A 25,315-nucleotide genomic window follows, 5' to 3' on the forward strand; every position below is an offset into this window, starting at 1 on the left:
TTCTGTACGTGCATTTATTGGACAGGGCAGGCTTGTACTTATGAGCGTACGGGAAGCAAGATGCGGACTGAGAGGTTGAAACATCATGTTTGAAACGGGTACACAAGTATTTGTCAGGACGGGCACATTGTCCGAAACCAGGGAAACCGTACTTAGTGGCACTGATGTTACACTGCCAATTGGGATTGCTGAAGTATTTGTGTTAGCTAGTAGATCCACACTAGGAAGGTTGATCGATGTTTCCTTTTCGGTTCCTTTAGATGCGTGGCACTTATAACAACCACAGCCCCATTCATGATGCACAATATCATGGTTAACCTCTGCGCGGTAATTGAGGCGGTAAGCATCGACGGTCTCATCATCTATCGGTTGATTTTTTTCCGGCTGCTGGCGCAGATCTCAATTTTATTGCTGTACATCCAATCGTCTCCGTACAAAATAAACGTATTTTTTCATGTGGTGGTAAACAAGAAGCAAGACACGATTCCGGTTTATTAACAGTTAGTGTATTATAACAGTTAAAAAATACCTGTAAATTAATCATTACATTTCATGTTTCATACGTTTGTAATTCTCACTCACGTTTAGTTCTTATTTCCTTCTTATTTTCCGTAATTAGTTACTATAAATCGGCCGGTAGTCATTTGTGGTGGATCGTAATCCAATTCTTTGGGTTGTCAAATTATAGGTTAAGAAACAGATATAGGTTAACAAATTATGCTTGCACGTAGGTTAACAATTCAAGTAGGGTAATAATTACATAGGTTATCAATTCAATATAGGACATTTCAAAAACTGACTTACTTTGCATAAATTTGTATAAAATTTAATGAAACTATTTAATATATAAATTATTACGCAAACTGCAAACCTGCTAGCCTCAGAACACGTTTTAAAGATGATCCTTCTTCTTTCGCTACTGGTGATCTGTCAGTCATGATCTAACAGCTGCGGTCGTTAAGTATAGGGTGATCATCGAAGATCGTCTTGGTGAGTTGTGCCGACCGAGGGGTCGTAACAAGCATCGATGCGATTAAAATCAAAGAAAGCCCCCGGTCCGGATGAAATGCCAAAAGCTGCGATTCTGACATATTCGGAAATGTTCCGAAAGCTACTGCAGAAGTGTTTAGGTGATGGAAATTTCCCCTAAATGTGGAAGGTACAGAAGCTGACGGTGCTGCCAAAGTCAGGGAAGTCACCGGGCCATCCAGCCTCGTATAGACCAATGCCGTAATGTTGCACAGAAGAATGAGCCAGATCCGGATGAGCTATTTCCAGAGCAGAGTAGTAACGTACGAGACGAACGAAGGGCACAATTCAATGCGAGCCGCAGCGGGCGTTCCTCAGGACTCCATTCTCGGTCCAACTCTTTGAAGCGGGATGCCCATCGTACATCTTAAAACTGCGGCTAACCGGGAAAGTGAAAATCGTGCGTTTCGCGGACGACGTGTCACTCCCTGGTAGCATTTGAGGTTTTATGGCACTCTTGAAGCCCTTCTTAAAACTTAGAATGCTCTTTTAGTGTGCTATAAAACTAGAAATGCTACTTGGAACTAACAGTGACGAGTGAGACTGAGAGATATGGAGTTGTCGGTGATGGAGACATTAGACGCGATCGAGAGCTGGATGAACGGGGTCAAGCTGCAAATAACTCACCACAAGACGGATGTGTTGTTGGTCAGCAACTGCAAAGCAGTTCAGCGGATACAGATCCCCGTCGAAGGGCACGTGATTGCATCGAAGCGTGCACTGAAGTAATTGGGAGTGATTATCTACGACCGGTTGACCTTTAACAACCACGTTGATTACACCAGCGAAAAGTCGGTCTGTTATCTAGTATTTCGTCATCGATACTGCGATATGGGGTTCCAATCTGGAGTGCAGCGCTGAAAACCGAGCGGAACCTCGAAAAGCTGAACAGGATGTTCCGGGTGGTGGTCGTACGAGCTGCGATTGCGAACAGAATAATATCTTCGGAGGCAGTATGCGTTATATCCGAGATGATCCCCATTTGCATCACCCTGGCGGAGGATAGCAAGTACTACCATAAACGAAAAGCAAGAAACGTGAAGAAGATGATGAGAATCGATTCGATGATGACGTGGCAGCAGAAATGGGGCAATGCGGAGAAAGGAAAGTGGACCTACCGGCTCATGCCAAACCTGTCGACGTGGGTCAATAGAAGGCACGGAGAGATGACCTTCAACCTGGAACAGCTTCTGTCGGGTCATGGCTGCATCAGGAAGTATCGTCATCGATTCGGTTACGCAACGTCACCATTGTGCCCGGAGTGTGAGAACGTCGAAGATACACCAAAGCATGTGGTCTTCGAATGTCCGAGTTTTGAAGCGACGTGCAGGGATCTACTTAAAACGGGAGGACCAGGCATCAACCCGGATAATTTGGCCTACAGAATGACGTGGCAAGCAGTCAATAGAGTTATGATGTATATCATGACCGTCTTACAGTGAAAATGACGTGATGAACGTCGTGCAACGGTTTCGGGATAGCAATCATCGCCAGGGAACTCTCCGCAGGAATAGCCTAGTTCCATCGTCGAGGACTAGACCGAGTAGTTCGTGGCCAAGTCGGAAGCTCAAGGAGGAAGTGGTACTAAATGGCACAAGGGAACCGAAGGGCTCAGTAAATTAGACAGTCTCAAGTTTGGCGACCAGATTGTCCTCGTAGGAGAAGAGCACTAATTCTCGACCCACAGCTAGCTTTCCCAATACCATTCAGAAATTGCCACGTTGTGTAGATGGTCTAATACTGGTAGAATGTCAAGCAGTGGCGGATCCGCATTTCGGACCCCCTCCGAAATGTTTTAACTTGTTGAGAAATTTCAAATTAATTTCAATTTTATATTAGTTTCAAACTCAAAATTACTCTAAACCAAATTTGTCCACTAAAACTGATATTCATTATATAAGGTTATAGCGTATTACGAATTGTACAATGTTCATTTTAAAATCGAAGTTTCGGATCCCTCCTGATTTTTTTTCTGGATCCGCTTCTGGTGGCAAGGATGGGTGCTGTAACCCTACTGAAAGAACTAATTACTAAGTAGTTGGATAGGAGTGGGCGCTAAACCTATTCCCGAAGTAATGCACATAAAAAACCTATTCCCGAAGTAATGCCGTAAGGTAAGGCCGGGGAGAAATCAGGTTGCGAGTAAGAGTAGTTGTATTAGCGGGTCGGGTGGCTACTCAAAACCGATCCCTGAGTTGTTGGTTTTTGTACATTTTTTCCTGTTCAGGTTGTTTTTGAACATTTTTTAAACTATCTAAAAAACATAAACATACATACATACAAATATTGTAAATATACAACAATTCCACGAAAAAAGTTATACGATCTCTCAGAATTCTGCAATATTTGGTCGGCTGTTCGGCCATCTATGGGAGCTGTCCATCAATGTCAGCTTCTTTCTCCGAACAGCCTAGATAAGCCGTGTAGTGTCGGTAGTGGTTGTTTCAACCGGCTAAGAATTACACTACGGACTACCTGTTCCGGTGGTAACACCAAACAGGGAACCCCAATTCCATAGTGTCATGCGACCCGTGCTAAGGGTAAAATTGTTGAGGGGGTTTAAAATATTCTCAATGGCGAACGGAGCCTGGGAAGAGCCGGGCGAACTCCCCAGTAACTGGCTGTGGTCCACTAGGAGGTTGATAACTCTATTATCTTTCTCCGGACAAAACCAGCCTAGAGGCCGCGTGGCATCCGGCGGGTTGAAGTATGTCAGTTATGAAAATAACTGTCAAATTCATTCCCAAAGGTGGCCGCGTCACTTATGAGGAGGCAAAGAGCTTTAGATCGATCAGTCTGACCTCCTTCCTTCTCAAATCAGTGGAACGTTTAATCGACCACTACATTCGGGATGGAAGCTTGGGCGAGCACTCGCTGCATGCTACTACCACCCTGTTACACAATGTTGTCTACAACATTGAAAAAGCTTTTTCACAAAAGCAATCAAGTTTAGGAGTTTTTCTTGATATTGAAGGTGCTTTTGACAACGTGTCTTTCGAATCCATTTTGGAAGCAGCACGAGATCATGGAGTACCTTCATATATCACAAACTGGATACACGCAATGCTTAGCAACCGATATCTGTGGTCATCGTTAAGACAAGTAGAGATGAGGAAACTGAGTGTCTGCGGATGTCCTCAAGGTGGTGTGCTGTCACCACTTCTATGGAACCTTGTCGCCGATAGCTTGTTGAGAAAACTAAATGAGCTTGGGTTTCCGACGTATGGTTTCGCCGATGATTATCATATAATGATCACCGGTATTTGCATTAACACACTTTTTGATTTGATTCAACAAACCTTATGTGTTGTTGAGCGGTGGTGTCTTCATATTGGATTATCAGTTAATCCAAATAAAACCTCAATGGTGCTTTTCACGCAACGAAGGATTACAACCGGAGCAGTTTTTTTGACTCTGAAATTATTTATTTATTTATTTATTTATTTATTATTTCTTCTGAAGAACCTAAGACATATGTCTTTTCTGTTCACGAATGCACGGTAAGATGAAGTGTGATCAACATAGAACTTAAATAGAATTTATGCAAAATAATACTATAATAAATCTAACTAAAATTATTGTCGAATATCAAGTTAAGTACGTTGGGGTAATTCTCGACTCAAAACTTAATGGGACAGCTCACATCGATTTCAGGATCAAGAAAGCTTGCATGGGCTTTGGCCAATGTAGACGGGCTTTCGGCAAATCTTGGGGACTCAAACCCAAGTACATTCAGTGGATCTACACAACAATTGTTAGACCAATACTGGCATACGGGTGCCTTGTTTGGTGGCAGAAGGGAGAAGTCATGACAATCCAATCAAAGTTAAACCATCTTCAGAGGATGGTCTTGATGGCGATGACTGGTGCGTTCTCGACAACACCTACTGCTGCTCTCGAGGCACTCTTGAACATAAAACCACTACATGTGATTCTGAAACAAGAAGCACTTTCTTGTGCATACCGTCTTAAGGTTACTGGGCTCTGGAACAGTAACCCAATAGATCGTGTAACTACACACAAAAAAATAATGAAAGTTAAACGACATGTAAATCAATACGAATGTAAACATACAAAGATTGAATCAAAACTTTGATTGAAAATTGCGTTAAAATCAATGGACTCAGTTGGAGCATACAATTTTACACATTCATTCGTGTAATATTACATGTCATTCATTTTACAGCAAAATGCGTGTAAAAAATACATTGAAGTGCATTGGTTTTCCGTTTGAAGAAACTGTAATTTTCAATCCACGTGTAGAATTATAATAAAATTCGTTCAAGAAAGCACGACAAGTCGTGTGGATTTTTGGTGGAACATAATTTTACATTTATATTCATGCTCCAAATATGTGCATGAAAATAAACTTAAAATTACAAAATATTTTTTTCTGTGTAGCCACACAAGACTGTGGCCCCAAATGGTAACTTGGGATGAATATACACTTGCTCCCTTACAGTGACCTTACACTCACATGTAGTTTTCCTTCTTAAACTTTCAATGTGAGAATTCCTCTTCGTGAGGAATGGCTGTCTGGCTGGATGGAGCGACAACTTGAAGCATACGTAGTTTGTTATACGGACGGTTCTTTGTTGGAGGGCCGAGCCGGTGCTGGTGTCTATTGTCATGAAATGAGATTAAACCAATCTCATTCGCTTGGTAGATACTGTACCGTATTCCAAGCACCTACCAATCTCATTCGCTTGGTAGATACTGTACCGTATTCCAAGCAGAAATCTTTGCGATTCTGTGTGGCGTACAATCCGCACTTCAACAGGGAATTTGCGGCAAAAGAAACTATTTTTGCTCTGACAGTCAGGCTGCCCTGAAAGCACTTAGTTCGGCAGATTCGAGATCGAAATTAGTAATCGCATGTCGAACTCAAATCGAAGAACTTAGCATTTCAAATGCTATCTACCTTCTATGGGTACCCGGTCATTCCGGTATTACTGGAAATGAATGGGCGGACGAATTGGCTAGAGCTGGCGCTGCGACTAATTTCGTTGGTCCAGAACCAGTTCTACCACTGTCAATAAGTTGGATAAAGCACAAGATTCGCTCTTGGGCTGCATTCGAACATGCCAACCATTGGCGTAGCTTGCAAACTTGCGTTCAAACAAAGGCTTTTCTGCCGGATGTGAGTCCGAAAATGTCAAGAAATTTGTTGCATTTTTCCAAGCACAACTGCAGTATTCTGGTCAGGGCACTGACTGGACATTGCAAACTCAATTATCACATGGCTACTATTCAGCGCGCTGAGTATTATTCATGTGATCTTTTGTGAATCCGATTACGGAACATCATATCATTTGATATGCAATTGCCCTGTATTAATGCAATTGCGCATCCGGATTTTTGGTTCTCCATACATAGATGAACCTATGTACAGAGAGCTGAAATTTAAGGATATGCTTTTGTTCCTAACCCAGTGTGGTAAAGAGCTATAGTTTTTTAGCCGTATTTGAATGACAATATCTCTTCGGGGGTGTTGTCGTTCTGTTATCTCAATATCCCCTCGAGGGTGTTGATATATCCGCTCACTGTTTGAGTAGAGGTTCTAAATCCCTCCGGGGGTTGGAAGTTTTATTCCTGCTGTTGTAGCACCTACAGATCGTTCAGCATCACTCCGGGGGTGCAGAATGCTCTGTTTTAATTGTTATGTGTCGTTGTTTTCCTTACCCCTAACCTTACCACTTCCCCAATCCTTCCCATCAGGAAAATGATGAAAAGACGATTCTTGGCAAGGCACAAATCTCCGATCAACATGGGGAAGGTGCCATTTGAGCCAGACGCTACTGATTCCTGAAGAGTAGTCGTATTAGCGGGTCGGGTGGCTACTCAAAACCGATCCCTGAGTTGTTGGTTTTTGTACATTTTTTCCTGTTCAGGTTGTTTTTGAACATTTTTAAACTATCTAAAAACATAAACATACATACATACAAATATTGTAAATATACAGCAATTCCACGAAAAAAAGTTATACGATCTCTCAGAATTCTTCAATATTTGGTATTTGGTTCCTTACAGAAAAATATTAGATACATATTTTTTTTTATTTCGTCATTAGGGTGTCCCTTTCCACGTTAGACGGGTTCAAAAATCGTGATTTTTCAAAAGTTGATTTCTTTTTTAAATTCATAACTTTTGAACCACTGAATCGATTTTCATGGGTTATAAGTCAAATGAAAGATATTTAAGTGTGGTTTCAAGAAAAAATTATTATCTTTCAAAAAAATATTGAGTTTTATACGAACAAAATACGCATTAAATGGTTTTTCTTGATTTTCACTGCGAGGGTCCTTGAATATTCCATACTTTTATATTTTTATTTGAAAGATCATTCAATTCTACACAACATCTCCAAACATATTTTTGAACCAGATCTAGAGGTTTCGGAGATATAATTTTTTGAAAATAAAAAATCTATGTACACACCCCACATGCATGGAAACGATGTAACCCCATGGTAGTTCACCATACACTTCCAGCGAGTCACAGCAGTTGTGAATAAAGAAATCTATGATTTACTTACAAGCTGGGTGCAACATTCGTTTCAACCTGGGGGCTGTCGATTAACCATGTAGAAAAACATTCAGACATTGCAGATCCTGTCCTCCCCTCGCGTTCAAAATATTTTTACCAAGCGTCCACTTTGACTAGATTGGGAGTGTTGCTTGGAATTGAAAAAAAGAGTATTCAACTTATTTGCTGAGATAAAAGACATGGTTGGTATGACTAGCAGATGGTTTTTGTGTAGGTAGGGAATTTTTGCCTGTATTTCGGGTTTGTTTCAATAGCTTTTGTCGCAAGCAAGTTGAAGAAATAGATAAATTTTGCTTTTGCTGGTACTACATCACTAGCTTGTAGGTTCGAATATATTACCTAAAACCAGGAATGTTTTGAAAGAAATTATCAGTTAGAAAACAGAGTTTCCTACAACAACAGTTTAATTGAAGAATCTCTTGACATGAAACGTAAGTGTTCAGTTTGGGTGTTGAGTACGCGTATCAAAAAACTCACCAATAAATTGTACGATTGTGAAATGAAAAAAAGATGAAAATAGATGAGGGCAGCTCCTTCATTTGTTTTCGCTGCTACAATAAACTGTATGAACCAAATGATCCCGAGACCGAATAAGCCGTTTCAGGACCATTGGGAATCGCTGTTCCAGGTATATTATCAAAAATATGACATGATTGTTTTTTAAATTTCTATTCCCTTCTTCAAACTACTAACACGAACTCTTGCTCTTTGAAACCTTTTTTCAGAGTCCTTCGAAACATTGACCGCCATTGAAGGACCTTCCGGATTCGTTCCATTTTCATATATATTTTCATATGATATCTCCGAAACTTCCAGATCTGGTTCAAAAATATGTTTGGAGATGTTGTGTAGAATTGAATGATCTTTCAAATAAAAATATAAAAGTATGGAGTATTCAAGGACCCTCGCAGTGAAAATCAAGAAAAACCATTTAATGCGTATTTTGTTCGTACAAAACTCAATATTTTCAAAGTTAATAATTTTTTCTTGAAACTACACTTAAATACCTTTCATTTGACTTATAACCCATGAAAATCGGTTCAGAGGTTCAAAAGTTATGAATTTAAAAAAAAATCAACTTTTGACAAATCACGATTTTTGAACCCGTCTAACGTGGAAACGGACACCCGTAATGACGAAATAAAAAAAAATATGTATCTAATATTTTTCGGTAAGGAACGATTCTACCAAATATTGCAATTCTGAGAGGTCGTATAACTTTTTTTTATTGAATTGCTATATATATATATATATATATATATATATATATATATATATATATATATATATATATATATATATATATATATATATATATATATATATATATATATATATATATATATATATATATATATATATATATATATATATATATATATATATATATATATATATATATATATATATATATATATATATATATATATATATATATATATATATATATATATATATATATATATATATATATATATATATATATATATATATATATATATATATATATATATATATATATATATATATATATATATATATATATATATATATATATATATATATATATATATATATATATATATATATATATATATATATATATATATATATATATATACAAACTGCATACCATCCAGAACATATTAGGGTTTTGTACGGCGATGATCTGTTCTGAAATATGAAAAATTTAATACCTGGCCTCCAAAAGGGGGTAATCATAATTTTCTCCGAAATTGACTATTTTTCGTTTTTTGCTCATTTGTTTTCCGAGGTTTTAAGAAAACGTAGTCTATCAGTTCGCCATCTAAAAGTTAATCGCTATCTACGAATTCGGACAGTTACAAAAAGGAACACAAAATGGTTTTGTTTACTCTTGTGATTCGCGTTTACCTAGAAACGATTTTTCCCAAATTTCTTTTTGGAGAAATTCATAATAGTTGGCTTAAACGCTAGTAACTTAAATTACGCGACATATGTTCCTATCAACAATGATGGGTAGGCGTAGCGTAATTGGTAAATCGATTGACTTTAACGTAACTCACCTGGGTTCGAGTCCCAACCCCGCACATAGGGTTAAAGATTTTCCTAACCCAAAGAGGCGAATGACCTTACAATTAATGCTTCTATAATCAAAATTAAAAAAAAAAATTAAGAAATCCTCTCAAAAATTGAATGTGACGTGAATATAAGAAACCCATGGAGTTAAACAGTAACCTTCCGTTGAATCGATGAATCGAGTCTATCGGAAAATTTAAAAACTCGAACCAAAAGCTCAAAGTTTTTTGTCTCTGTCACACATCTTAATTTTGAGAAGGTCAACAAGATTTTTTTGACGTAAAGGCCGCAATGAATCCCGTCAAATAATTCAATGCTGTAAAATGTTTGATGGAGTTTGTTAAAATAGAAGGTTACAATTAGAGCCAACTGTAGTGTACAAGCTCAATGGCGATTGGGGAACATCATTCAAGAATGTATTTGATATTCTCGAGAACAAGTAAACAAAAATGGAAAAAGATTTGTTATTGAAAAAACATGCATGAAATTTAACTTAGAATCTTGGAAAAGAGCATTATTATCGTACAAGTTTTGTTAACACTTGCCTATATCAATTCATTACAAAGGCGTCAATAGTGCCTTATATCAGGTGGAATCTGAACTTATAATTTTCGGCTAAAACATGAGAGTTTTCAAGCACTCAAATTTCTCTGAATGCACTATTACCCTCCGGAAGTCGCACAAATGGCCCACTGAACGAGCAGCCGCTGGTGCGCTAGGACGATTTCGTTAGATTTTCAGAGCAGCGTGTACTCAGTGCACTAGTGCGACTTACGGAAGGTTAAACTAAACTCAGCTGTTGTTATTGCAAATAAAATTTATTTCCAAACTGGGTCTCGTGTCATAACTTCGTTGAAATCTTCAACATCTTTTCAAGATTCAGATCGATTATTAGTTGTTTACAAAGTTGTTGACAATTAAATTATCTATTACATTCTCATTAATGCGATGCCAAAGGCGCCATCTAGAGACTGAAATATAAGCTAGACACAAAACCTAAGGTTTCATGAAAAAACACTTTAAAAAGAGTTGCTCTAGACCCCGACGGAATATTTTGATGATTGTCGCAAATGAATCTTCAAAGTCTATTTTTTCATAGCACGAAGTTTCAGAGGTACTGAATTTTTTTGAATAAAGTTGTTCTACCAAATAGCCCGCAACACCACTAATGACAACCAAAAAACCATGAGTTACCCTATATAAAGAGTTTTCAGTAGGTATCGTATTAGTAAATCAATAGTGTGCTAGATTAGTAACAGCATTGCGTGTAAATATGAAACGTGAAGTAATTATTGCTTTCCAAAAAAATAAATTAAGCTGCAATGAAGCATATGTATTTCCCACAATTGCATGCAGCTCGGCAGTGATGAATGTGATGAACAGATGATGGATACTAAAAGTAGAAAAGATAGCTCACTACGACACTGGTTTTGTTTTGTTTTACAAACATTACTTACGGCTCTTCTTTTTTTCTCAATAATGGCGGCACTTCCAGGCTTACGAGAACATGCAAGATATGCGTTATGATAAATACAACAGGACAAGGTACAACATAACGGATTATTCATATATTGAAAAATCGGCAGGCGAAGGAAAATGGGAGCAAACGTACGAAATCGAGCATGTTGGAAGCATTTCAAATTTCAACCAGCGTACGCATAAATAGCTGTAGACTTTTATTAGTATGTACTATTGATGATTCATTTCAAGTCATAAGCATTGGTGACAACCGCCCCCTCTTTCTCTATATGACAGCTTATGAATAAAAACGAAGCTCTTCTGCGAGCAATGATTTCTGGGTGTGTGCCGAATGGACGGTATGCGATATGAGCCTACGCACGAGTTGTCGAATATGAGCTCATATTTTTGGTTGATTGACGAAATTTTATGAGGCGAGTTAAATTCAAGAACAACTACTTTAGTTAAGAACGCGAGCTACCATACCATAAAAGAATAAAACTAAATGAAATATATCGTTCAGTGTCACTCCTGCATAACAGCATTGAAAGTAAAGGCAAGAATTAACTATGATCTAGACGAAGGTGTAGAACAGATCAGGGTGAGGCAGCCAATTGGTTTTCATTTGCACAGCGTTTGCTCGATTCGCGTGCCCTTGTAATCTAGAGTCAACAAGCATATATATCTGCTATATTTCCCAAAAAATTGGCTGGCATTGTTGAAAAACTACTGACTGGAGCAATACTCTCGAAAGATACAAAGATTCTTTCCATTACCATTTACAGTTAGGTTGTGTAACAGAAGGTGTGGTGTTTTCCACATATATTATTTTTGTAATTCTTTAGAAAAAAAGCGCACACGGAAATTTGCATCCAATAGGGTAAAGTGCCTCTGTTCACCCTATTAAGGATGGTACCACACCAATTCGTTAATTCCTCGGTCTACAATCGATGGAATGCGCGTAACTTTGCTTCGTTATTAGGAATCAATATAATAACACAAATGCTCTGACAACGATGAAATGCTCGTGTTTGAGTGCTACAAAAACTCGAACCATTTGACCCAATGCGTTGCAAAATCAACGGCTTCAAATGGGCAGGGTTATAAAAGAAACAGGGTGAAAATAGGCTCATTACCCTGTGTAGCAATATGTGGCGAAGAATTTAATGTAAAATCATTTTGCATTATTTTTTCCTGAATTTAGTAAAAGCGCAAAATTAACAAAAAACTGTTTTTTTCCACCTAGTGGTGCAACTATGATTCTGTGGCTGGATACGTTCAATACAAAGGTTCGCCGACCACGAATTTTATGGGCTACGAGTCGACGTTTGAAATAAAAAAAAAATATTCAATTATCTTAAGGGGTGTTGAGATCGAAATCATGTATTTTCCTAAAACATCGCGGTGACTAGGATTGCCGAAATTTTTTTCGACCTATCTCAAAAAACAATTTTTGAAAAGCTTCGTAATTTATTTGCCGTGTCCTCGAACAATTCAAGTTTTTTCGCAATAATGCTCATAACTATTTTTCTGATGATTTTTGATGAAATTTATTTAATTTTTTCAGATGAAGTATGTGACGGAAAAATCGTCCACGTTTGCAAAAAATGAAACATTTTTTTAAATGAGTCGTTCAAAGACGCCCCAAGTGGAATTGGTTTGGTTATTTGGATTCAGTTGAGCTGTTAGACTGGAATCATAGTCACGGAAAGCCCCTTTGAAAAAAACTCGTTATAGCTGTGACAATTACTAGTGTTATGTCATGTTCTCAAGCTTATTTTACAAATTAGACATTGTACTACACAAGACAATTATCAAGTACTCAATAAAAATATGAGCGTATATCTTAATAAAACATCAAACTTTACCTTATTTGCCCGCTACTCAACATATAAATATGTTCAATTTAATAAATACCTTTTGGAATTAAAAGGAAAAGCATCTCTTCTTTTAATTTTTTCAGCATTCCACCAAGACGCTCAAAGAAAAACTATATAAAACCCCTTAATCATCTTTAGTTCAATGTTGTCTTTCTACTAACTTATTGTGACATTCGGGGGCACGTGTTTGAGAGTGTTTTAATTCCCCGCCAACCACCCAAGCTTATTTTGACATGCCTAGTGATATGGTGATGGTATGAAGTTGCTGGGATATGAGAGGGGGACGGGGACTCTGAGGGATGGGGAAAGTGGTGCTTTGAGGGGGCCGTAATCACCTCGCCACACAACCCACTATGGTCCCAAAGCCGTATTTTCGAAGACAACACTATATGCGCCCAATCGGTTAGTTTATGACATATGGTGTCTTCTGCAAACTTTCTTAATACTTTTCTGCCGATTTTTTTGTATTAGTTGAAAGGTGGCTCTTGTGGCTAGGGTGTTCAAAGTATCAACTTGTAAGATGTGTGAAATTAGGCTACATAATGTTCTACAAAGTTATAAAACAATTATATTAAAGCAACTTTGCTGAATATACCATATGGCTATCTCTAATGGTTCATGCGTTATACTTAAATATTTAAGGAGGGAGGTCCCGAAAAATTGATTTGCTTTTAATATCTTTTTATGTGTTATTTTTTGTAAACACTTTAGACTGTTTAGAACACTTGTAAAGGCGCAATTCTGCCGAAGCGAAGAAATTTCTATCTTCTTTGTTGTAAAAGATTGATAAAATCTTCCAATTTTATGTGAAAGATCGAAACTTAGTTAAGCTTTAGTGGAAAAATTTCGAGTGCGCTATTTCTTAAAAAAGCCACTTTTTAAAAATGGTTTATTTTTTAACAAAAATGGTTCATAATATTTCAAATATACGAGATAACAACTTTGTTACATCAGCAATAATATGCGGCATATAACGATCCAAAAGTAATTTGAACAAAGTATACTAACTTTTCAATTTTCAATTGGGTGAAAACACAAATATTTTGAAGACGCTTACCACTTTTGTGCGAAATAAGCGTACGGGGCTATTCGTACCCCCTATTCCATCAACCACCGTTAAGCGGCTTGCGGTTACGCACACCATTATACACGCCAGAGCAAAGCAAATACATGATGCGCCAGTCGACCTCTGTGGCTAACCAGATTAAGTTTTTGTAACGCAATTTATTTATTTTTTGCTTCTTAAGGAATTTCTTCAATAAATAGCCCCGGGTTCCCCTAAATGATGAAAACCAATGTTCGGTTAAAATCCAAGATGACAACTTCTGGTTGAGCAGAATTCTCTATAGTCTCAACAATATGGCTATTTTTGGAAGAGATTCACAAGTAGATTTTCAAAATAGAAGTTTGGCGGGTATTTTCGTAAAGGGCATTCAAAATCCAAGATGACGACTACCGGTTATATCAAATTACCTATAACCTTAACAATATAGGTGTTTTCGAAACGGGATGCAGGACACTAATACGAATTTTCATTTTTAAATACCAACTTTCAGTTCAATTCACCGTAACCATGATTCAAATTCAAAGCCTCACTCAATCATTCAAGGTCAATTTCAAATTCAACCAAAGCTATCATCTGATCTGTAGTGGCCAGTATAGGTTAAATGTTCACATGTGTTGCATCTAGGGAGAACCCTCGTATAAAATGTAATATGTGAACTAGGTCAAAATGCTGTAATCGTTTTTGTAGCCAAAGAAGTAAGCTGTAACCAATTGGCTGTCTCGTTCGTGTTATTTTATGGTGCGTGTGAATTTGCTTTAACGCTGAGTATAATTGCTACATGCAGTGTTCACTTTATCTCATGCAGACAACTAAAATTGTTATCTCGGTTGCTTCAAGTGGAAATATAAAACTACACCCAAATATAGATACTTTATACACAGACTAGCGAAGTGTCAAAAAGTACAGCCAAACGGACTGTCAAAAGGTGCATTCAAACGAGCATGATGGTATTGCGAGGGGAAATAAAGGGGGAAACCCATGCAAAGCTTATGGGATCTTCCGTGATGCCAGGAAATGTTCATGGTTGATAGTTTTACTGTTTTTGTTTCCGCAAGTCTGTGTATAAAGTGTCTGTACACCCAAACTGATCTATAACCTGGTCCGAATTTGAGCCAGTGTGAAACGTTTAGTGTTGGGCACTATCCTATCTAAATTATATTGCCAACTTCCTGGTAAATTAAATTGGCTGGTTTATTTATAAATAATTGGTGTTCGACCTAAATCTGGATCAATTCTTATGAATCTAACCGTAAAATATGCTTTATCGTCTATTTTTTTTAGACAGGTACAAAATCTCTATTTCTAATAAATTTACTATATGAAGTGAGCAAAGTTGCATCTCATTTGATAGCAATGTTCAAATAAGATTTAATCCATAATCGTCCAGATCCAAAGAACAGATTTTTTTTGCAAATGTGGACAATCTATTTAAAGGTTCTAGATTAAATTCTAAACATTTTTTATTCAAATAGCAGAATGCAAGGTTGACAAGAATGATTACATTCTACTATGACTATGGAAAATCGCCATCTGATATCTTAGAGTAAAAATATCTTTCAAAATATCAGAATAGTCCTTTACTAGTTAGTATATCTTTTTCTGTATAAAAAAGCCTGAGAAATATTTCTGGCGTCTTCAACAAAGTCTTTGAAAATAGGGTTTTCTACAACTTTGTTCACAGACTGAAAGCCATATTAAAAATGCTAAGTTTAAAATGTTTCCCTTATACTTTACTTGGCTAAGTCAAACAGTGTATCTACAAGATAAAATTCCTGCTGTATCAAGCAGAGGCTTGATTACAATATTCGGGACACTCTTATAATTTTGATGATTTCAACTATTTCAACTAGCCAATAGTTAATACACACGTGAAATGTAGCCTGATGATAGAAAATAACAGAGAAGACGAACATGACATATGCATTGTAACACTAAACATTCCGTTATCAATTGAAAATCATACCAACACTAAACTTCACCAATCTTGACAGCGATCTGCTTCATACATATTAGTAAAATATATACATTTTTTTAATAAATCTTCAAAATGGAACGTTTGTACTACATGCCCCTGAGAAACTATCTAAACAAGTTAATGGTTACTGTTATTGGTCCAACAAAGAAAGATTTACTCTAATACACGAGACTCCACCGATTTTCCCGGCGTGCCATTAGAGTGAATGAGCGATATTGAGTGCGTCTTTTCATTACCTTCACATCACCCCCGCCGGGTTGGTAGCTCATATTGTCCTTCGAGCCCACCTTAGACTTGGCGCGGTCCTTGAAATCTGTCTTCAGCGTTTCGATTTTTTTATCTCCTCCACCCGGCTTGTGGCTGGTATTCTCCAATGAGCCAATTTTGGACCGGGCATTCCACTGCAGTTTGTTTGTGATAATCTGTGCCAAATGCAACAAAATTGCCGTTAGTATCTGTTGGAAAACTAAACTCAAACCAAAGATTGAAACATTCAAAACAAACTTCTCCCCTTTGATGCCACACCGTAATTTCAAACTTTTCCAATCAACACTAGTGTTGTTCATGTAGTAAGCTGTCGACTTGTTTTTACGAATTCTATATAGTGTGGTGAATTTAATCCCAAACAACAACTGAATAGTTGAAATTATATGCCAAGGTATTATAAGAAAGATAAACCAATAGTCCAGAAGCTTCCATGATATCCGGAAGCGTTTTAATCTATATTCAAAACTGCTAACTACTATATTGCACAACTTGCAATATATTATGCTTTAAAACAGGTCTGCTAATAACTACTAATGATATTATATCCACCCTAGCATATAAAGGACTGCTTTCGATTCTTACCTTCTTGTCGCCGCCCTTCGGAACGTAAGCGTCATTTTTCGCTTCAATTCTCGGCGCAGCTTTGATGTCTATTTTTTTCGTTTCTATTTTCACGTGTCCGCCACCTGGTTTGTGCGTCGCGTTTTGCAGCGATCCGATCTTGGATTTGACCACCTTTAAATTTGGCGACGGAGTTGCACCAACCTGAATTTTGTTCATTGGTACTTCTGCAAACAAAAACAATCAGAACATTCCAACAAATTTAAAATTAATCAAAATTACTTTTAATGAGGGGCTCGGTTGGGGTTTCTGGAGTCTTCGCTGTTAATCGTTGCTTTGAGGTGCTTCTGGAACGTGTCTGGGGAGTTATACTATCCGGCCGTCGCAATGATGGAATCTTGCTGGGTGACTTTAATGGTGAAGCAGGAGAGCCTGGACCATTCCGCTCCTATTGAGAATAAAATAAAATGCATTATTTCACTACTTATCATAAAACTCCGGTACCGTGGTAAACACCTTGAACGATTTTTTGAGAAAAAATTTCACTTTATTATTGCTTTTCTTCGAAATACTTCTTCTAATCATTGAACAGTTAAGTACTAATTGCTTTTCTAGTGAAAAGTACACTACGTCTCCAATCTCAAATTCGATAACTCAATAACTTAAGACCATGATTCAACCTCGATCATGATGAAGCCAAAATGCGCAATTTTGTTTAGTACTGACTTGAGTAGCAAAGCAATTTTAGTTTTCGGAGGCCAGAAACAGACTAAAGACAGATTCTAAGATCACTGTTTCCAGAGTCTTACCGATTGTTGATTACTATCGGGATGTGTAATGGAGCGAATCATTGTTCGATCGATTGCTCGTCAATAACTCTTCATTTGCTTAGAAGAACCGAGACAGGATAAACTGGGAAACAACTCGAACTTAGTTGAAGTTACGGTCACTGATTTAATGCGCATATTTCTGAACCATTATTTCAACACACGTTTGGCTGAAGCCGTCCATGTACCTCGTAGATAATTTAGAAGGTCCGAAACAGTTGACGCTTGTCATTGATGTGGGTCTACGTAGGTAAGACAGTGGCGTAAATTCCGAAATTTTTATGAAATTCATCGTTTTTAAACATTTCTTACAAAAGAAATGTATAAGATGCGCTCAAGCATTTATATCTGTATTATGTGCACTAATGTTACGTAATTATTTTAGCAATGGCTGGACGGATCCTTACGAACCTAGTCTCTAACGAAAGCTCTAATATGATAATTTTTCGGTATTTATTTGTTTTGGGTTATGGATTTTAGTTTCTGAGATATGGATGAAATTGTTAAAAAGATACTTATTTTGAGCATATAGCTTTCAGACAAAATAATTATACCATGCTTTATGTTGATCATTAGAAAACTTATAAAAATATCTTTTAAACATTACCACACATTGTCGACAAACGTTCACGTACGGCGGAGATATCAAGTATTTATTTTTTTTATTTTACAGTTCCCTACAAGTAAGATGACCCAATAGTTGTTGAACTATACCAACGCCTAAGCAATTTTAATTGCAACTAACTCATATTTACTTATAAATGTTCTGTAATAGTATATACATATGAAAGACTGTTCGATTTTACGACTAAGAAAAATCCGTACATGCAAGCTAAAACTCCATGTTTGGCAAAAAAGAAGCGCTCCGCAAGACCCAATTGTGTTATTCTTGGGTGCTTACCAAAAAGCTGGAGAGAAGTTAGTGTAATATTTGTTCCAAACAGGTAAAAAAAACTTGACACTACCCAAGGCTTTTACTATCAGTTTGGCATCAACACTTTTATAATTGATGGAAAAACTACTGGACCAATATATTCGAACGGAGCACTTATTGAAAGCTCCGTTAAACAAGTACCAGTTGTCATATCAAAAGGGCAAATCCACGAAAATAGTCCTGCATACTTCAGTGACACTTATTGTGAAAACCTTCGATTTCAAGGAAATAGCATTTTGCGTTTTTCTTGATATCGAGGGGGCTTTTGATAATTCGTCCTACAAGCCAATTCACCAGGAAAAAGTTGGGAGTGGAAAAATCGATAGGGGACTGGATTCTTGCAACGCTCAAGAGTCGAGAGATCACAGCCACATTGCGGGACACGAAAGCAACTATAACAGCCGATAGAGGCTGTCCACCCTTGCTCTGGCCGCTAATAGTAGACGATCTTCTTAATGATCTGACTAAAATGGTTTTCGGGATTGTTGTATATACAACAATCCCGAAAACCATTTTAGTCAGATCATTAAGATATGGTATTGTCCAAACATATGATATTGTCCAAAGGGAAAACATGAATAGCTACAGAGCTATTAGATTCAATTAGCCCTAAACATCACCATGATCTGGTTCCAATGGTTCCGTTTTCCAATAGAAAAAATCGAAATTGGTTCCCCAACTCTTAGTGGAACTACAATTAACTACGCAGGCCCAGCGAAACACATAGGTGTTAATAAAGCAACTACAGCACTGTGGGCGTGCAGTAAACTCTTCGGGAAAACTTGGGGTCTCACACGACTATTGCCAGAAAACGATTAACCTATTCCTCCATTGTGATCAAAATTTAAACAAAAGACCGTCCAAACTATACTAACTAAAGTTCAGAGGTTAGCCTGCCTCTCTATCACAGGTAATATGAATACAAAACCCAATACAGCAATGGAAGCCATGTTTCATCTACCTTCATTGCACAAGCATATTATAGGAGAGGCGAGACTTGGCTCTCTTTTTTTACAATGGAGAAGACCTTTACGTCCTAACCCAGTACACGTGCTATTGGTAGGGTCCAATCTACCACAGGGGGTGCACTGGGGGCGTGTCGGGCTCGAATGGTGACGCTGCCATTAATACCGACTAAACTCCATTGGGCTCCGCCAACATTCCTCCCAGGAACTACCTCTCGGTATTACTTCTGGGGGGATGGCTGTACTAGATGTACTCATTCACTCATGTGAGGCTGACTTTTGTGCTCACCCTTAACATGCCGTGTGAGACTGACTTGGATGCTCACCCTTTCACTCCTCTGCCACGCCATGAGGCATCGATAGCTAAGTTCCAACATACTACGCTACGACCCTCCCGTCTTGGCATGAGTCAATCCACTTATACGCCTATACACTCACTCTTCTATCTCGCTTCGGGGTGGCTGCGTTTACCCCTTACGCGGTTGCCAGTCGCTGCGCCAAACCTGCCTCGGCATGAACAGACCATTCACTTTTTTGCGCTTGGCCTTTTTCGCTCCAGCTAACCAATCACTAGTTAGCCGTGCCCGTCGTCTGTTGCTCGGTTCGCCAGATTACCTGTAGCCTACTGGCAATCTGGATGGTAGCAGCCGAGACTGCGTTCCACTTCTCCACCGATTGACACATCCGCTGAATAAGGGTATCAGGGGTTGTGTCCCAGCCACAGACGTCAAGCATTGCTCTTCTTTCGACGTCGAACCGATGACATACGAACAGTATGTGTTCGGCAGTTTCGTCTACACCTGGGCAGTCCGGGCAGACTGGGACCTCCGCGTGCCCGAACCTGTGGAGGTACTGTCGGAAACAGCCATGGCCTGACAGGAATTGTGTCAGGTGGAAGTGAACTTCCCCATGGGGTCTTCCCACCCAGCTCGATATGCTAGGTATCAGCCGGTGGGTCCACCTACCGAGGAGTTGTCCCACTCACGCTGCCATCTGGCGACCGAGGTCACCCTGGTGCGCTCGCGGGCTCCCCTATTTCCACGTAGCTCAAAGCACTCCTCATGCCAGCCCGACTGGCATCATGCTCGCTATCACGCAGGATGCATCGTGTGATACCGTGCGGTAGGCAGATATCACTCTGAGGCACATCACGCGGTAGGTGCTCTCCAGTTTCTGTAGGTAACTGGTTACCCTCAGTGCTCTTGACCATGACGGGCCGCCGTACCTGAGGATAGATACGGCAACGCCTGCCAGTAACCTACGTCTACTGGCGCACACCTTTGAGCTGTTGGACATCATTCTCGATAGAGCCGCAACAGCAGTCGACGCTCTCTTGCATGTATAGTCGACATGGCTGCCGAAGGTCAGCTTGTCGTCTATAATGACTCCGAGAGACTTCAGACTTTGCTGTGAAGTGATCGCGACTTCTCCCACATGAATAACTGCATGTTGTGCCGACTTGCGGTTGTTGACGATAACTACCTCCGTCTTATGATGAGCGAGCTCCAGGCCTCTCGCGCTTCCATAGCACCGGGCCTAGGATCGAGCCCTGCGGGACTCTGGCGGTAATCGGAACCCTTTTCTGACCGGCATCGGTCTCGTATAGCAGTACGCGGTTCTGGAAGTAACTTTCCAAGATCCGGTACAGACCCACCGGTAGGCTAAGCCGGTGTAACGAGAGCGCGATGGCATCCCAGCTTGCACTGTTGAATGCGTTCTTCACGTCAAGTGTCACTAACGCACAGTATCGAATACCTCGCCTTTTCCGTTGGATCGCTATCTCGGCAGTATTTATCACTGAGTTGAGAGCGTCCACTGTGGACTTACCCTTCCGAAAGCCAAACTGGTTGCTTGACAGACCGTCCGTACCTTCCGCGTACTGGGTTAGCCTGTTGAGGATGATCCTCTCAAGCAGTTTGCCAGTCGTGTCGATCAGACAGATTGGTCTGTACGCCGATGGGTCGCCTAGCGGCTACCCGGGCTTCAGCAACAGCACCAATTTCTGCCTTTTCCATCTATCGGGGAAACGGCACTCGTCAAGGCATCTCTGCATAGCTAGCCTGAACATGTTCGGGTTCGCTATGATCGCTGCCTTGAGAGCGTTGTTTGGAACTCCATCCGGCTCTGGAGCTTTGTTCATTGCTAGGGATTTAGCCACTGCGAGTAGTTCTTCATTCGTCACTGGAGCCACCATTTCGGCCGTGCCCGCACTGTCTCGTAGTGCAGGTAGCCAGGGGCTTGTGGCTCGAGACGGGAAGAGTACTTCGATAATCGTTGCCAACCGATCCGGAGACCGTTCTGGGGGTGAGGAGCCCCCTTTGGTCTTGGCCATCACAATCCTGTAGGCGTCACCCCACGGATTCGCGTTGGCACTCTCACACAGGTTGTCGAAACACGCTCTCTTGCTGCTTTTAATGGCCTTGTTAAGGGCCAATTTCGCAGCTCGAAACCCTTCACGGCGGTTCTCTCTTGCATCCTCGGTGCGAGCTCTTTGCATCCTACGTCTAGCTCTGAGGCAGGCTGACCGTAGAGCTGCAATCTCGGCACTCCACCAGTATACCGGGCATCTGCCGTTTCTTGGCAGTATTTTTCTCGGCATAGTGGCGTCGCACGCGCGTGATAGAACAGCTACCAGCGCATCCCCGCTTAGACTGTCGGTGTTGGCCTCCAGTCCCAGGGCCGCGGTGAAAGCTTCGCTGTCGAAGTGATTGGACTTCCACCCGCGTACCTGACAGGGATCTCCCGCCCTCGGATGCTGCACACCATAGTTGATCCTAAAGCGGATTGCCAAATGATCGCTATGGGTGTAGCCTTCGTCTACCCTCCATTCCATGCCTGGAGCCAGACTCGGGCTGGCAAATGTTACGCCAATCCACGCCTCCACTCCGTTTCTACGGAATGTACTAGCGGAGCCATTATTAGCTAGCACAGTATCGAGTTTCGCAAACGCCTCCATTAGCGCTTGACCCCTGCTATTTGTACAGCGGCTGCCCCACTCCACTGCCCAAGCGTTAAAGTCTCCCGCTATGACTACCGGTTTCCGGCCCACTAGGTCCGACGAGAGCCTGTCGATCATCTGGTTGAACTGTTCTATTGGTCACCTTGGTGGGGCGTAGCAGCTGCAATAGAACACCCCCTTGATCTTAGCAATCGCCACACCCTCGGCGGAGGAGTGTATTACCTCTTGAACCGGGAACCGTCCCGTTGTACAGATTGCCACCATTCCAGACCCGTCCGACACCCAATTGCCGTTGCCGGCAGGGATGCGGTACGGGTCTGATAAGAGGGCGACATCTGTCCTCGACTCCGAGACCGACTGCCACAGCAGCTGTTGGGCTGCTGCACAATGGTTAAGATTTAGCTGTGTGACGTTCACGGATTCTTCTTATTTGCCTCACCGAAGGGACACGAAGGTCCGCCCATAGCATGTTTATGGGCTTGCTTCTTAGCGGTGCACTTGTACGCCTTAGTGCAACCCCGCTCCTTATGCCCCTCCTCGCCGCAGCGACGACATAGTTTGCTCCTGTCTATGTCCTTGCACTCGTAGGCTTTGTGGCTGGACTTAAGGCACCGATAGCACCTATCCACTGAAGGCGGCTGGGGTATGCTAATAGGGCATACCGACCAGCCGATCTCAGCTTCCCTTTCTCGGTTACCTTTTTGGCATCCGCCTTCAGTAGCCTGAGTTAGGCTACTTGGGTGCCAGAGGGTCCATCTCTAAATCGGACAGAGGCCCGCTCGATTGTGACGTCGCATTGTTCCTTAACGGCTGCGACGACATATTCTGCGGTCGTGAACTCTTCCAGATGCTTTCACTGGAGAGTCATTTCCGCCCCTAGCGACCTGACTTGGGCGCCTTCACCAAGGACCTCTTGGGCCAAGGCCTTGTATACCGCACTAGATTGTGCGCCTCGCTTCAGCACCAGAAGCATTTCTCCCGTGTTGGTGCGTCTCACGCTACGCACATCTTGCCCAAGGGCCGAAAGGCTTTCGGCCGCCTTCATCGACTTTAGGACATCGGCGTATTTGTCCTTGTCGGTTTTTAACCACAAGGCCTCACCTCTGTCCTTGGCCTTCTTCGCGGGCCGCGGTACCTCCGGTGTCGGTGCCGGCTTCTTCTTGGTAACCAGCGTCCAGGGGTTAACGCCCCCTGTCCCGGTCGGGCCGGGTTGCTGGTACCAACGCTCTGCTCAGCGAGGTCACTCTCGCCCTCGCTTACCTCGGCCAGACGGCGTTTGGCCTTAACGGTTGCACGCCGTGTGGTGTCGGTTTTTGTACCCTCTCCTGGCGACTTCCTAGGGCGCTTCGCGTTTGACGCCGTCTTACGATTGCCCTTGCCCTTGCCTTTTCCCGTCGAGGGGAACTCGGCTGCCGCTTCGAGCGACGTGGCTGCTCCATAGAAGGTGAAGGCCACCGTCTGAGTGGCTGTATCGACCTTCTCTCTTCCCTCCCTCTTGGAGGCCACTGTCTGGGTTTCTCTGTTGGACTTCTTCCGACATTCCACCCTCTTGGCATAAGCCTGCTGCTTCTGTCTTGCGACACGAACAGTTTTCCGGAGCTCCAGGAGACTCTGTTTTAACTCCTTGCTTATGTTTTGCTTTGCGCTAGTGAACTCGATTATTGAATCGAGCTGCTCCATCACTTTGCGCATCGCGGATAGTGTCTCGTCCAGTGCGTTGGTAGGGCTATTTCCTACCACTACTGGGGGGTCACTGGTGCTATCAGATGCAGCACTCGTCGCTCCACTACTCTCCCCACGGGGGGAGACCTCGCCAAACCACCTCTAGCGAAGGGGTTTGGCACCTCCGTTTGTTTACTATAGTTTTTGTTTTTGTTATCCATCCTATGAGTAGCGCGAGAATAAATGTCCGCCACGCCAGAGCTCCGCATTAGCGTGGTAAGGGACGCTTACTGTGGGGGTTGTCCAGGTACCCCACAGGCTCCGTTAACGATCGAGCATCTTTTTCACCCCCTCGATCACTCATCCCTCAGCACGGGTCGCTTCACGCCTTGGAATTGGGGTTAGACCTATCTTGCTTTACGTGGTGACCGCGGCCCCGATCATCACAACCATCCTCCTTTACCAGGGCTTGGGACCTGTAGCTCTGGTTCTCAATAGTTCCATGTACGTATATTATTACAGACATGCTACTATTGAGATCCGTCATTCGCTAGTGGAGTTGGCTCTCTGGGAGTGTTAAAGGGTAAACCACTATTTGATGTGGGTTTAAATGATCACCTGAATATAATAAAGGAACTCAAACTAAACTAAACACAGTTCAACATAAATTGGAGGCTAAACCAAACTTCGACATTTCATATGAGATGCACATAGTGGATCGTCCGATATGGAAAGTAGGGGGTTCCATACTACCTCAAAGTACAATATCATTCTATACGGATCTATAGTTTTCCAGGCACAGGTATATGCAATTTACACCTGCTCGGAAGTCTGTAGGAAACGAAACCGCAGACATGCCAAAATCACAATACTCTCATACAGCCAAGCATCACTGATTTTCATTTCTGAAATCACATTATCTATCTTCATTTCAAAAACATGTGATTCTTTCAATTTTGATCCGTTTGGAGCACAACTAATTTCATTTAAAGGGAATTTGAATAACTTTGGTTATCATTTCAAAGTGTTCAGTCACCGATTCGAGCTCGCGGATCATGGAATTGCACTAAATACAAGTAATTGCGCCGCATAGTCACCCATTATTACAAAAAAGCTTGATGTGGCAAC

At 41.0% G+C, this 25,315-nt stretch overlaps 1 protein-coding gene across 7 annotated transcripts in view; it reads right to left on the bottom strand.

Annotated features, from left to right (window-relative positions):
- Positions 1-25,315, bottom strand: part of LOC131677871 (microtubule-associated protein tau) — an 82,418-nt gene that overhangs the window by 5,803 nt on the left and 51,300 nt on the right. For all 7 annotated transcript variants that reach the window (XR_009303446.1, XR_009303445.1, XM_058957954.1 and 4 more), the window contains 3 exons: positions 17,123-17,288; positions 16,862-17,067; positions 16,249-16,434 (listed from right to left, as the gene is read on the bottom strand). Coding sequence is in view for 5 of the 7 variants with exons in the window: in XM_058957954.1 (XP_058813937.1) it covers positions 16,249-16,434; positions 16,862-17,067; positions 17,123-17,288 (558 nt within the window). In the remaining 2 variants the exon portion in view is untranslated. The remainder of the gene's footprint in view (positions 1-16,248; positions 16,435-16,861; positions 17,068-17,122; positions 17,289-25,315) is intronic.

The sequence above is a fragment of the Topomyia yanbarensis genome, chromosome 1, assembly GCF_030247195.1.
Source record: "Topomyia yanbarensis strain Yona2022 chromosome 1, ASM3024719v1, whole genome shotgun sequence".
In the NCBI taxonomy this organism is placed as follows: domain Eukaryota; kingdom Metazoa; phylum Arthropoda; class Insecta; order Diptera; family Culicidae; genus Topomyia; species Topomyia yanbarensis.